Source organism: Symsagittifera roscoffensis, chromosome 6, assembly GCF_963678635.1.
Source record: "Symsagittifera roscoffensis chromosome 6, txSymRosc1.1, whole genome shotgun sequence".
Taxonomy (NCBI): domain Eukaryota; kingdom Metazoa; phylum Xenacoelomorpha; order Acoela; family Convolutidae; genus Symsagittifera; species Symsagittifera roscoffensis.
In genome coordinates this window covers 10,894,232-10,909,121 of record NC_087067.1, presented here as the reverse complement: position 1 = coordinate 10,909,121, position 14,890 = coordinate 10,894,232, and the positions used below count along the sequence as shown (strand labels likewise).

At 38.6% G+C, this 14,890-nt stretch overlaps 4 protein-coding genes across 10 annotated transcripts in view; 1 reads left to right on the top strand and 3 right to left on the bottom strand.

The window, feature by feature from the left end:
* LOC134848538 (NADH dehydrogenase [ubiquinone] 1 alpha subcomplex subunit 5-like) overlaps positions 1 to 12,038 on the bottom strand; it is a 134,648-nt gene extending 122,610 nt beyond the window's left edge. Inside the window, exon 1 of the mRNA XM_063866044.1 lies at positions 12,031 to 12,038. The gene's annotated coding sequence lies outside the window, so the exon portion shown is untranslated. The remainder of the gene's footprint in view (positions 1 to 12,030) is intronic.
* The window catches only part of LOC134848537 (AP-3 complex subunit sigma-1-like), a 144,359-nt gene extending 132,316 nt beyond the window's left edge, over positions 1 to 12,043 (bottom strand). For all 3 annotated transcript variants that reach the window (XR_010162954.1, XM_063866040.1, XM_063866043.1), the window contains exon 1: positions 12,032 to 12,043. The gene's annotated coding sequence lies outside the window, so the exon portion shown is untranslated. The remainder of the gene's footprint in view (positions 1 to 12,031) is intronic.
* LOC134848536 (cyclin-dependent kinase 1-like) overlaps positions 1 to 12,044 on the bottom strand; it is a 488,218-nt gene extending 476,174 nt beyond the window's left edge. For both annotated transcript variants that reach the window (XM_063866038.1, XM_063866036.1), the window contains exon 1: positions 12,030 to 12,044. The gene's annotated coding sequence lies outside the window, so the exon portion shown is untranslated. The remainder of the gene's footprint in view (positions 1 to 12,029) is intronic.
* A 244-nt stretch (positions 12,045 to 12,288) lies between these two features.
* Positions 12,289 to 14,890, top strand: part of LOC134848503 (multiple epidermal growth factor-like domains protein 8) — a 33,551-nt gene continuing 30,949 nt past the window's right edge. For all 4 annotated transcript variants that reach the window (XM_063865981.1, XM_063865979.1, XM_063865978.1 and 1 more), the window contains exons 1-4: positions 12,289 to 12,489; positions 12,652 to 12,818; positions 12,905 to 13,424; positions 13,671 to 13,895. In XM_063865981.1, coding sequence (XP_063722051.1) covers positions 12,327 to 12,489; positions 12,652 to 12,818; positions 12,905 to 13,424; positions 13,671 to 13,895 — 1,075 coding nt within the window. In that variant the 5' untranslated portion in view covers positions 12,289 to 12,326. The remainder of the gene's footprint in view (positions 12,490 to 12,651; positions 12,819 to 12,904; positions 13,425 to 13,670; positions 13,896 to 14,890) is intronic.

Below are 14,890 nucleotides of genomic sequence, written 5' to 3'. Positions count from 1 at the left end.
AGTCTCTTGACTGGCCTGATGTGTTTGTGACTTTGCTTATCGTTCTCACCATACCAAATTTGTCCATGGTTCCAGTCTCTTTGTCGGTGTATGCCTCATTCTCCTGGGTCGAACTATTGAGGCTGACTCGAGATCCAAAGTCAACCTGCTCATCATCGTCCTCTTCTTCCTCCTGGGATTCACCCTCATCTCCTGTACTCACTCCCATGGTGAATGGAAAGATGTTTCCGAAAGTGTTCTTCGCTCTTTCTGAAAACGATGAGGACGTTGCATGTTTCTCCGTCACGCCTGCCATCATGGTGTTGTCTGTGGGAGATCTTCTAGTTGCCACAATTTCAGTAGATATGTCGGACACTTCCGAGATCTCCTCTCGGTCCAGTGTCCCAGTGGAAGTAGCAAAATCTTGGCCTTGTTCAACCGGAGTATATTCACTCGCCAGCCTCCTGTCTCTCCCCTCCGGTCCATTTATTTCCTGGGCCTCATTCATGGCCTGGTCCGGATGGACCTCCACTTCTAGCATAGCTTTCCGCTCTTCTGAGGACTTTTGACTTCTGGTTTCAACCATTCTGCCTGAAACCGTCTCCCCTTTGTCGGTCCGGGTTGTTCGTGTGATCCTTTCCACAAAAGGGTCGTTCATTGCCTTATTTTGTTTCTCAGCTATGAATTTCCTGGAGCTGTCACCTAGTTTAGGTATCCTTGACTTGTCTAGACTCACATTCAATTTAGCACTTCTTACTACCTATACACTCAATTCGATTGCTAGTGCCCTTTTGATCTGACTACTGATAATAATAACACAACACAATAAATTCCAAAAGATTCTATTAAATAGTGATCACGAATCCTTGTATGTTATCACGGTACAGCGTATATACAATTTATCCACAATAATCGATTACTAGTCGTAAGATTTGAGAACTAGCACAGTATGATGATATCAGTCAATTTAAAAGATAGTGTACTCACTACCCAATCAAGCACAAATAATATTAATTTAAAACCAGAAATAACAAAATAAGAAAAATTTGTGTGTTTTGTACTTTTAGTCAGTCGCAGTACAATAGTCGAACTCGTATTTTTAAAGAAAGAGCCTTCCCTGCTTGGTGCTGCACCAAACAGACAAAACTTGAAGGCAGTAATTTTCTCAAGTGGGCGTCTATTGCACCCACCGAGTCTCCTTTCACCTATCTGCCTTCGAACTGCCCGAGCTAGACCTACTAAAATCCTCAGGGCAGTCACTTTTCTCAAAAACGTTTTGGATTTCAATCCACACCAATGAGTTACACACTCTTTTATAATTTAGACTTAGTGTCGCGAATATCCGAGTTTGGACCTGTTTTGTTTTGGTCTGGTCTTTTTTGAAAGGCAAGTTACCAGTGCAGTCACTGGTTCCTAGCCTGTCTCTTAATAACCTAATACCTCTCACTATTATCTTTTCTTCTGTTTACCTAAGTCCTTAAACAAAACTAATACCCCTCCAGGTTGACAAAAAACAGTACCCCTCCGGATTGGCAAAAATAGGACCCCTCCGGATTGGCAAAATTGAGAGTCCTCCGGGTTGGGACCCCTCCGGATTAGCAAAAGTGAGACCCGTCCGGATTGGGACCCCACCGAATTAGGAAAAGTTCGGACCGCTCCAAATTAGGAAAAATTGGACCCCTCCTGATTGGGACTCCTCAGGTTTTGTAAAAATAGCTTTTCGGAGACTTCCTTGATTTTCAACCTGTACCCCTCCGGATTCGTTCTCCGATGTTTTTATGCTGTTTGTTTCAACTAGGAAGGGTATGTGGTCCTTCCCTTGACCCTTCCGGATTGAAGTTAAGCCTCTTATTTGACACTTCACGCTAACCCATGTGGTTTAGCGTGAAGTGTACTGTGTTTTCACGCTAACCCATGTACTTTGTTTTTCACTGAAAAACTGTTTCAAACAGACAAAACTTGAAGGCAGTAATTTTCTCAAGTGGGCATCTATTGCACCCACCGAGTCTCCTTTCACCTATCTGCCTTCGAACTGCCCGAGCTAGACCTATTTAAGTCCTCAGGGCAGTCACTTTTCTCAAAAACGTTTTTGATTTCAATCCACACCAATGAGTTACACACTGTTTTTTAATTTAGACTTAGTGTCGCGAATATCCGAGTTTGGACCTGTTTTATTTTGGTCTGATCTTTTTTAAAAGGCAAGTTACCAGTGCAGTCACTGGTTCCTAGCCTGTCTGTTAATAACCTAATACCTCTCACTATTATCTTTCCTTCTGTTTACCTAAGTCCTTAAACAAAAATAATACCCCTCCGGATTGACAAAAATAGGACCCCTCCGGATTGGCAAAATTGAGACCCCTCCGGGTTGGGACCCCTCCTGATTAGCAAAAGTGAGACCCCTCCGGATTGGGACCCCTCCGAATTAGGAAAAGTTCGGACCCCTCCGAATTAGGAAAAATTTGGACCCCTCCTGATTGGGACCCTTCCGGTTTTGTAAAAATAGCTTTTCGGAGACTTCCTTGATTTTCAACCTGTACCCCTCCGGATACGTTCTCCGATGTTTTTATGCTGTTTTTTTTCAACTAGGAAGGGTATGTAGTTCTTCCCTTGACCCTTCCGGATTGAAGTTAAGCCTCTTATTTGACACTTCACGCTAACGGTGAAGGGTCTTATCGGAAGCCTAATTTCGGCTCGATCAAGGTTTTCTGGTGCCTTTAGCCTTCCCTTTTCTTCTAGAACAACGGTAAATTGCCTTATTCAACCGTTTCTACCCTTTGGTAGGGGTGTAAGTGCTTTCCAAAAAAAAATTATAAAAAGTGAGGGGTCTACCCTCCCGAATTGGTGAATTTGTTAAAAACAATCTCAAAAAAGTTTCACGCTTTTTTTTTCGAATATTTTTTGTTCCTATTATTAAGCTCAACTAATTTCTGTTCTAATGGTACCAAGATCAACTAGATTTGTTTAGTCGTTCTAAAGTTATTAACCAAAACGTCTTTTATCTAAATTCAAAATTTTTCTCACTTATAGTTTCCGCCTAACTTTTTCCGCAATTCTGTTCTTTTTGACCTAAAAATTATTGATCCGAGCTCAGAAGGCCTATACTCTTCTAGATCAATGCAAAAATTCGATCTGAAACGCTTTAGTTGAAAAATTTTTTGAAAAACTATGCTATTTGGACTCCTCCGGATTGATGAATCCACTGAATCAAACACGTTAAGTTCGATTTCTCTGCAATCCGGAAGGTTTTCGGGAAACGAGTCTTGAAATCTGTAGATTCACTAGTGGACGTTATCCGAAAAACTGTTTTTACTGTCCTTACTCAAAAATTTCAAAAAAAATTCTGATTTTATAGTGTTCCGTTTTCTCAAAAATCGCGAAAATTTTGTTTTTGGTACCAAAATAGTTCCAACCACTTCTGAACTAAACTCAACCGGTTCTACCTATTATACTAACACAGTTACGATGTAACTCACTAATTTAGCGCTTTTTTCGGTTTCAAAAAATATCGACATTTCAAAAATTGCGATTTGTGGGGGGATCAAAATATCGCTATTTTGACCCTAAAAACCGGTCCGCTTACTGTGTTTTTCACTGAAAAACGAAATAGGAGTATTAATATAGGCTATATAAGTAATAAAATTAGTAATACTATACGCCTCCTGGTTTGTTCAATATCCGAATTAAGGTGATTAACTCGGATTTTCGCAGTTCGGTGAAGGGTCACTACAGTGCAGCACTGTCGAGCCCCCCACAGATTACTATCTTACTTTTTGTACCAAAAGGGATACAAAACTTGTTAACAATACCCAACAGTCGATTTTTGTTGTCTTTAAGACCCTTCCTGTTGCTCCTTGCACTGCTTGCCGGATCAGTCTTCTCCCAAGACCCTTCCGGATTGAGCGCAAATCAGCAGACCCTTCCGGATTGAGCGGAATTTAGCATTAACGTGGTTAAATATTCAAATAACCCTACATTACAAGCCTCACGAACCGGCTACAAAAATTATCGTAACAATCTTGATCGATATAAATGCCTGTAATAACAATATATCTATCAACAACAAACGGGAGGGTCGGATCACATCTTGTCTGGGGGGATGATTTCTACTGATTTTTTACTTTTTTTTAAACTGTTTTTGGTTTTTTCGGTTATTTTTTATATTTTTTGTTTTTCTTGGGTACTAAACTACTTTTTGTTCAGTTTTATATATATCTTTAAGTGTTTTTGCTCACAAACCTCTCAGGGAACGAGGGGACGGCCAATCCCCCCACACTTCCTGGAGCGTGAATTTTCGGTCTTAACTATGTTAAAAAGCTATTCACGGTAATTCGGAAGGCTTCCGCATTCCGAACTACCTTTCCGCCCCGGCGGTTAAGGCCTATTAAGGGCGTTATTATGAGCATCCGCTCGGCGCGGAGTGCTCGTTAACGGTTCTGCTGGTCATGATGTTAAAAAAGAATAACACCCAGGAGCGCCATAAAAATATCTATGTAACATTCGCCCGGAAGTACATGCGAAAATTGATCATACTGCAAGAAATTATTGGCTATATGGGAAGCAATTGGAGAAGAAGGAGGAAGTAAAAGATCTGGGAGTTATAATTGATAGCAAATTTTCTTTTGATTCGCTTAATTTTGCAAAAGTAAAAAACGCCAGCTCATTAATTGCCATTTTCAACAAGATTTTCGTAAGAATGACAAGACCTGTCTTTTTGAATATAAACAAGAGTCTCAGTTAACCTCAACTTGAGTTTTGTAACCAAGTACGGCATCCGCGATTAAAGATATATGTAACACTGATAGAAAATGCTCAACGACGAGCAACACGAATGGTAATTGGATTATAGGATTTAAGACTACCGTCCCTTGCGTACTGTAGAGGACGAGGAACAATGATTGAAATGTTCAAGATTGGGTACGACTGCTATGATCCGAAAGTCACGAAAAAATACTTTATCCCAAACAACCGAGACACACGGACAAACAATAGCAAAAAATATTTTCGAAGAGGGCCTGTCTAGAATTACCGAAACATACGTTTACAATTCGAGCAGCAAGAGAACTGAACGCACAGCTAAGTGAAATTATAAACTCTAAAGCAACGAATGATTTCAAAAATAAAATGGACAATTTGTGGAGAAAAACTGAAATCAAAAACTTCTAAACGAAGAATTGAAAAGGAATACAGCACGAGCTGGTCGAAAGGGGCAAAAAATTGCCTATATGATCGGAATGAACTGAACTGAACTGCACTGAACTTAAAACTCAGTTCAGGACAATCCAGAAAGCTAAAAGTTGTTAAAATCAATGTCATCTGTCTTGCCCATGACCCTTCCGGATTATCGAATCCGGTCAAAGAGATGTCTTCTTGACGAACAGGAAGGGTAGTAAAATCCTCCCGTAAACCCTGATTCTCGGGAACTGCTCAGCAAAGGCTCTCTGCTCCGAAGGATCTTTACTTATATCTCCGACTATAATTTTGTCGTCTCTCTCGTTAGTCGTACGTCTGTATTATATCAGCGAAAATAAGCTGTGTGATTTTCGCGGTTGCAGTGCTCGCAAAAAATAAAGCTGTTACGTGTCATGCATGCCTAACTCGAAAATTGTAGCATTCGACCGGAAGTAGATATCGACGGAAAACAAAGCTAGGTTCTAAGACGACTGGCCAACGTCTAAACAGTGCTCTACATGCTTTTCACCGTCTCTACCAAAGCCAGTTCTTTTGGTGGTCTTTCTAACATCGGGTCGACAAAAACGTTACTGTTCTCCGGCTTCGACCAGAACGCTCAAGTTAACTTGCCTACATGCAAAACTAGTGAGCTCATGGCTGGTTCTCAGTATCCCCAGACCACGAGGTCACTCCTAAAAACAGGGCTACTACTATTTATTATATTACTATTGTTTTTGTTCAGTAGATAAAAATCATCATCTCCATCGAAGATGGATCAACCCTTTCCCTTAACTCCTAGCTTTTCATCGTCGTAAAATGAATTCAGATGTTAAATAAATTCAATTCAAAACATAACCGTGAAGCTAAATTTTTATATAAAACAGTTTCAGTTCAAATCCCGAGACCCCTCCGGATTCCTGAATCCGGGGAATTAACAACTTTATCTTCTTTCCGGAAGGCTGTTTTTCTACCCTTCACCGTTTTTGAGAACGGCCTTGCAACGATTGTAGCGACAAAATCGTTGCAAATTGGAGCGGTCTCTGCTAACTCTGCTTTTCGTTGTTGTTTTTCTATCGCAATTCTTGTAGTTATCACTATCGCAACTATTGTTGTTCTGATTTTCTTCAGGTTTTCTTCCAAAATGGCGGTTTTTTGCGTTTCTCAGAAGTGCGACTTCTCAGTTCGAATTTTTAAAGTTTCAAAATACCAGAATATCTTGACCTTTACCGTTTGGTTAATCGTCCCAATAACGTCACTAATCTCTCAAAACTGTCAATTCGGAAGGTTAGCTGCTAACTATTCAAAATCGCCGAATCTGCTTTTTCGTTCATTCTGGTCGAATGTCACAAATTTAAAAATTATTTCGTTTCTGAAAATGAGATCCTTCTGAATGAACAATTTGGGTTTTGCCCAGGAGATTGTGCCAACTGCAACTCTCGAGAGTGCTGTACATTTTCACAAAGTATAACTGGATCACGGGTTTTCTTCCAAAAAAGCGACAAAGAATGGTAATAAACGACACAAAACCATAATGGAAAACGGTGTAGAGTGGTATCTGTACAGTGGTAGCTGTCTGGTTTTCGCGGTTTCAGTGTTCGCGAAAATTAAAATCGTTACGTGTCATGCATGCTTAATTCGAAAATTTAAAAATTGTTTTGACACTCCAAATTAACCTATCCGAATACGTTCTATCAAACGATGAACACCACTAATCGCTTAAAAGAGCAAATCCTACCACTGAATTCTTCCGAATAAAAATTCGTTGATGAGATGCATTTCGATCATTTTGGTGGAATGTCAAATTTTTTCGCTAAAAAGTTTTTCTGTCCAAGTGATTTCGGCTTATATTTTATTGGCTCACTGGCCTAGTTGTGGGTCGTTCGGGCAACGCCTAATTTGTATGCATTCCTCCGGATCGCACAAGACGTTCAAATTTTCAGAATAGAAATAAGAGTTCAAATTTTTTCATGACAACTTTATTTTCGCTCAATAATGGTTGTTGGATCTTTCATTAAACGCCGTCGAATAATAATAATAATAATCATAATAAACAAGGATTTAGACGTAAATCCATGGGCCTAAAATGCCCCGCGTTGGGAGTTTTAAACTGAGTTTTATAGTTTCATTGAGTTTACACCGCTATTGCAGCAGTTTATTCTCCATGTGCATGGGACACTTTCCTCATATTTACTGATGAAATAAATCCAGAAAACGTTTTTGAGGCTTGATTTGAGTCTTTCGTTTTTCATCGCAAACAGGTCTTCTTCTTCCTGAGTCTGTAACATTTTGTTTGCTAGTATAGGTGTTCTGTGCCAGAAATTGCTTTTCGATTTTTCGTAATGATAATTTTTATGCGCTAAGTTATTTTTCGTTGATCTTCTTGTTGGGGCTGTAGATTCTTTGAACTGAACAAATTGGTCGTTTATTATTTTATGAAGCAAGAGAATGTCGTGCATTTCGTGGTAGAGAGACAGTGGAAGCAGGTTTAATCTAATCAGTCTGTCTTTATAGTTGATGTTGTTACATGACAGTATCCAACGTGTAGCTTTTCTTTGGACATCTTCAATAATTTTTAATTCACACTTATTTGCTTTCCATATGGGTGAGCCATATGACACAATTGGGGTTACATATCCACAGTAGGAGTTCAGTTTCATTTTTAAGCTCGCTGATTTTGAAATATTTCTTTTAATTAAAAATAAGCAGCCTATTGCTTTTTGGGCTCTTATTTTTGCGTGTGCTGACCAGTTTAGGTTGTTGGTTATTTGTATACCAAGGTCTTTTTCTGAACAGGTTTTTTCAAGTATATGGTCACCGAGATACATGTTTAGGTCAAGTTGGGGGTCTTTGAATATTATATTGTGACATTTTTTCAAATTAAGACTCATGGAATTATCTTTGCACCATAAGTTGATCGTGATTAGGTCATGTTGGAGCAGGGAAGGGTTCGTTGCAACAATTTTATAATCGTCTGCGTAACCATAGCACGAGTTGGTGAGTGATGACGGTAAATCGTTGATGAATGTAATGAAGAATACTGGCCCTAACAGTGAGCCTTGAGGTACGCCGCTACTAACTTCAAGATGGCTGGATACTGCCGCACCTATTCGAACTTGCTGTTTTCTGTTGGTTAAGTAGTGTGCTAATAGTTTAAGTGAGTTTCCTGATATGCCAAATTTATTGAGTTTATGTATGCACAAGTCGTGAGGAACTTTGTCGAAAGCCTTTTCGAAGTCTAAGTATATTGCCTGTAGAGACTTGATATTAGGGTTATCAAAGTCATCATAGATTTTGTCAAGTAATTGGAGCATTTGCAGAGTTGTCGATCGTTTAGGACAGAAGCCAAATTGGCTGTCATGGATTTGCGAGAAGATCTTTGGTGAGATTTTAAGGAAGATCAGTTTCTCTAAGACTTTGGATACTGCAGTTAGCAGGCTGATGGGCCTGTAGTTTGTGACCGATTGCTTGTTTCCATTTTTAAAAGTTGGGATGATTTGGCTAAGTTTCCAGATCGTTGGAAATGTTGCTTTGTTGGTGATGGTGTTATAAATCAGTTTTAGAGATGAAGTTATGCTATCTGCTAAATTGGTTAGGACTGTGTTACCGAGTCTATCTGGTCCTCTTGCTTTTTGGAGGTTTAATGTTTTAAGGATGTCGTATATCTCATTTTCAGAGAAATTGAAGCATTTGATTGAGCCAGGTAATTCAGCTATTGGTAAAATGTTTTCATTCTGTTTAATGTTAAAAACGCTTACGAAGTAATTGTTTAGAAGATTAGCTTTACCGTGCTCTTTTGATTCGGTTTTTTCATTCCAGTACATTGTTTTTGGAGTACTTGAGTTTTTTCGTATGCTTTTAAAGTATTTTCGGAGCTTTGAGATATTTCTGCCCTTGAAAGTTGATTCTTTGAAATTTTTCTGATCTAATTCGGATAAATGATCTACAAGGTTTTTAAGTCTTTGAAGATTGCGGTTATTAGTATGAGTATTTTTAAAGGCTACTTTTTTTGATGCTGTGTTGAGTCTTTTGATAATATTGGAGGTTTCAGGTGTCATCCAAGGTGCTAGGTTCATACGGTGTTTGGTCTGTTTTTTCATGTGTTTTTCTAGTTCTATATATAGCCAGAGGTACCATGAGTTGATTAAGTGGTCAATGTTAGAGTAGCAGTACGGTTGAAATGGGTGTTCCAAAATGTATTTGTTTAAAGTAATCCAATCGACGTTGTTTAATGAGAAGACACCAAAGTCCAGAAAGTTGGATCCGTGTTGTATGGGAGTGGCTTTTTCGTCATTGTGTGTAAGAGATGATATCGTGATTAGAAAAGGGTTGTGGTCTGATAATTTTCTTTCTTGGTGTGAGAAGTGTTTTTTCATATGGTTGTCTATCGTGGTGTTTAAAATAATGTCGAGGTTGTTGCAAAGGACAATATCTAATTGGTCATGAGGGGGTTCGATAAACTGTTGAAATTTCATATCAGTAAAAGTCTGCAGTACTAATTGTTCGTGTTTTTGGGTTGATTGCAAGGTTTGCCAATGCGTATTAGCGAAGTTGATATCACCAACCAATAAAATATTTGGGCATTGAAATTCATTTGAGTAGTCAGTTAGCATATTCAATAGTTTGTTGAAGTCATCTGTGGATAGCTTATATTTGCTTTCGTTCGGGGCACTGTAGATACAGCATAGGATGAGAGGTGTCGGAGTGTTAAAGAGGAGTCCAACGCAGTCCGTAGTGTGTATTTCAAGTTTTGTGAAAGCTAAGGATTGCTTAACAGCAATAAGCACGCCCCCGTGTTTCGATTTTGTTGAGTTGGTAGGTCTATCACATCTAGTTATTATGTGTGGAGGCAGAAAAAGCGCGTTGTCAGGGATGTTTTCAGTTAACCAAGTTTCGCTTAAGCAAATGATGTCATAATCGTTCGATAGTATTATATTGCTAAGTTTCATACGTCTATTTATATCCAGTATACTTCGCGTATTGAATGACATAACATTCAGCGATTCTAGTCAGTTGTCGATTCTAGTCTGAATTGTGCTGTTTGCCTCCGGTTTAATTGTAACTTTTGTCCAGGTGTCGTCTACTTTTTCATGCAGTTCTAGGTTTCTGATTCGAATATTTTTGGGGTTTTTACCACTGCTGATGAGATTTCTACGTTCTCTCAGGATGGCGTTTTCCAGTTTCATTTCTTCGACTGGGAGTTCCTTACTTATGAAGACATTTTTGTCATAATTTTTGAGGGCCGGTGTTGATGATAGTATCAAGTCTATTTCTCTTGGACAGGTTACTCATACCAGTATAGTTCTGTGGTTTGCTCGTTCTTCGCTGAACTTTCCCACACGCTTGAGATCAGTGATATTGCATTCGAGGTTTAAGAATTTCATGATTTTATTTACCTCATCATAGTCATGGTCAAGTCTTTTTCTTCCATATCTTTCCTTGATCTCGGGGACCCCTCTTATTCTCAATCCTTTGCTCAGGGGTTTGATTATGTTTTGCGCTGCTACTTGTGACCAGGTTTTACCCTGTTCTGCTATTGGCAGGATTTGGATGGGATCTTTAATATTTTCCATTTTTGTCGAGACTTCGGCTACTACTTTACTTAGTTTTGAAATTTCTTCTTCAATTTTTTTGATGTTTTCACTTTTGTCATGTGCTGCTGTGCTTCTGATTACTTGATCTCTTTTTCCGTTGGACAGACAGGTATTGCATATCAGTAGTGCGTTGTTACCAAGTTCCAGTATTCCATTGAGTGCAACGGTCGAGAGGCCAGTGCAGACAACTTCAAGGTGCATAGAGCAATTACAGGTGATGCAATTGTATATTGGGTCATTTTCGCTTATGGGTTTCTTGCATGTTTTGCAAGGTTTTTTGTCCTTTGACATTCTCAGTTTTATTTATGTTTACGTCCTCTTATCTCTGTGGAAACTGTGTTTGGGGGATGAAGGTTTAGGTAGTGTACTCGAGTCCTCAGGGTGGTACCTAAAGGGCGCCGATTGAGGACTGAAGTATCAGTGTTAGGGTTATGAAAACAGTTGTTTGGGACCTTAAGGGTACTTGATGACTAGCGGGAGAAAACGGTTTTTTTATAGATGTGAATTCACAAAGACATCAAATCTGGCGATACCTAAAGGGTATCAATAGAAAATTCAGTCTCTGTGAAAATGATGACACCGACAAACGTTGTTGCCGCAGTGTTATATATTCGAGTAGCCCTCGCTATCAGTTTTTACACAGAACTTCTTGTAGATGATTTTCTTTTTCAAAATCGTTTGGAGACTCGCAAGCGATGCTGTTGTTAAATGCACTTCGTCGGAAGATAGAACAGTTTTGGTGGTTATTCCTTTCGATATACCGCGATATCGCCAGAGTTCTTTCTTTTTGCGAAGAATATCGTTTACACGTTCCGTTCGGGCTGGTCTTCCGAGTCTGGGTGGTAGAGCGATAATGAAAACTTTATTGCAACGTTCTGTCAACCGTAGGCCAAGTTGGGATAATTCTTCAGCAACGTCTTCGGGTGTTCTCGTTGAGTCTTTTTTGTCTTTCGTAAACAGATCGTTCGCACCAATGAATAGAGCTATAATATCGTATTCGTTCTTGCGGGGCAAGAAGTTTAGAACATCCGCGATACCTGCACCAGGAAGGCTGAGGATATTGAAATTTGGGAAAGTTAGATTTTTCAATTGTGAGTCTCCGATCAACAAGTGTTGCGACGACGATTTCAAGTGTTGCGACGACGTTTTCTTGAATATGTGAAATCTCATTGGTTTTCACCCATCCACGGCTAGGAACGGACGGGACTTTTTTCGTTTCGAATAAGGTGTTCTTGTTCCTAGCTACAACTTTTCTGAAAACACACAGTTTGAACGAGGGAAGAGGAATCTATTTAATAAGTTTATGTTTTGTGGATGTGTTTTCAGTAAATAGAAAACAGTTTCAGACAACATCTTGAAGTTGTTTGTTGTGGTTTCGTCGAAAGGTTTGTCGTTTTCTTTGGACTTTCCTGTCTGCTAGCTTTAAATGCTATTTCCATGGTATCGAAAGTGATGCGAAGCTTCGCCTCTGTGTTTAGAAGTATGGCTCCGTTACTGCACACTCTAAAGATATTTGCCCTTTAATCAACTTGTTTCTTCTTTCAGAACAATGATTTGACAGTTATATTATTCTATACATTCAGTTGAATGGGTTGCTCAACAGTTTATATTCTTGTCCTATTTTTTGGAAATGCAGTATTTTCACATTTCTCGAGAGATTTTATTAATGGGAGCATTGATAAAACAGGAACGATAGAAAATCGTAACCACAATTATCTTGCAAACACTCATGCAGAGTGGTTAATAGAAGGTATGTGTTTTTAAGATTCTATTAACTGTTTTTGAGAGTATTTGAATGAAAGGAGTTTTTTTACTTCTAAAGTCTCATTATTTAAGTAGTTTTTTTTGTTGCTGAAATCAGAGAATACAATCACATTGTTCGTTGGTGATTTTAATTTTGATTTTTTTTTAGCTCCAAAAGGTTACTCAATAACGCTGCAGTTTTCTCAGCTAATAACAGAGTGCTCTTTTGACTATTTATTTGTCTATGATGGTCGTAGTCAATCATCGGACACTAAAATCCTGGCAACCATTAGTGGAAGCTCATCGCCATCAGTGCTTTACGCCAATTCTGGCTCAGTAAGTGTTGCTTGAAATATACAGTTTTGTTTTACTTGTGAGAGCAAGTGTACTTGTTTAATATAATTTTTGATTAATGTGTTTAGATGCTAATCGTCTTTTTCACGGACCAAAATTCTAACAGATTTGGTTTTCAAGCAACGTATAAAGTATCGCAATGTCCCAATGACTGTCGAAAGGACCTAAATGAACGGCACATATGTAAACGTAATGGAGACGATTCCAATTTTTATTGCGATTGTATCGGAGGCATTTACGAAGGCATCGACTGCTCGATTCCAGCTTGCCCTGAAAACTGTGGGTATCATGAACGCAGAGGTATGTGCAATGAGAACAAGGAAACGGAAACCCAGGTTGATTCTTCCAGTGCTTCCAACTCCAGTAACGCAGAAAATTTTCTCTGGAAATGCAAATGCGAGACAAAGAAAGGCTACTTTATCGGAGAGAGCTGCATACTTGAATTGGACCGAGAGAAAAATTACCAGACATGGACCAGACTGTATAGTAATGGGAGGGAAGGACCGACACCAGTGACAGGCGCGGATGCTGTCGTAATTAAAAATCACTCGGATCCTCTCGGAGGAAAACTACTCTACACATTTGGAGGTATTTGAACAGCATTTTAAAATTGTTTGAAAGAAAAATCAAAGTCAAAGAAATCGAACTGATGCAGTTTTGAAAATTGTAATTTGCAGCAAGAAAAATTTCAGTTTTTGGACCATAAGTCAGCTAGCTTCCATCAATTAAACATATTGAGAGTGACTCAAGTCACAGGCTATCTTGTCTCAATTAATAAATTTAAAGATTTGTCAAATGTTTGGGGTTTTAGCTGTTAACTAATATTATTTGTAGGGTTTGATCTTACGGAAGTTGTGGACGCATTCCATGTTTACGACATCTATAACACCAAATGGAACATTGAAAAGCCAAAGTCGACTCCGGTGCCAAAAGGAAGAGCATTCCACACTTTGACCAATTTCGGAGACTCTAAAATAGCAATGATTGGTGGGGTACTGAAGTTACAGTACAAAAGTCAAGATGAGAGAATGGAGCGCTGGGTTTGGGTCTATGACACAAGTAAGTTGAGCTACGATCCTTGTATCGACCATCATTTTCATGGGAAGGAAATTTGGATTGAAGGGTCTTTTTCTCCCAACGCAGCTATATTTTATACTTTTATACTGGCAAACATTTGTTGAATTACGAGCTTTTCTATGAAATTTTCCAACTTTACTCGCATTAGTTAGAGGGCAAAAAAATGGTCAATTCATTATTTGTGTTTTTTTTTTTCAATTCTAATGCTTAAGACAAATTAATAGCAAGCATGTATTTTATCCGCTTATTTGGTAACTTGTGTTCGGATTTCATGGCGTTATGGCGCAGTTGTGGAGACATTTTTCTCTAAATTTTGAGTTCTGGGAGTTCGAATCCTGTAGGAGGTGTTTTTTAAATTTTTCTTATTGGTCCGACTATAATTCGGGTGTTTTAATTTTTTTGTTTTTTTTTACAACTTTTTGGTACCACAAACAATCGACAGACAGGGTCGAATGATATAGCATGTTAAAGCTATTTTAGTCGTGATTTGAACAACATTAAAAAATTCAATAGTTGTTTCTCAGTGTCGAGTAAAACCTATTTAATTTTTTTTTTAATTTAAAACCGATTTTTCGGTCTAATTTCGAGCGAATAAAGCGAGCGAGCAGGCGTCTAATAAGCTTTTTATAGAAGAAGGATAAGCCTATTCAAGCCCTGAAATCTAAAATTTGCTTCAGTTGAATTAGTTTTCAAAATTTGTGACTAAAACTGTTGTCCATCTTGCCAATTTTGCGAAGTGTCGATACAATCACAAACCTAGCACTAAAAAGGGCATTCAACTGAAAAAAAAAACAATTTGTATTTTTTTTTGAACTTTGAAGCGCCTTTTAATTTGTTTTTACGAACTACAGCTCTGGCTCGATCTTGAAAGTTCAGAACGGACCGAAAAATATGAGTTCTTTTTGAATGGCTTTTGATTTAGAAATTATTTCATTTTTTTGCTCGTTTTTGTTCTTACGCTTGCAATTAGCAAGCGG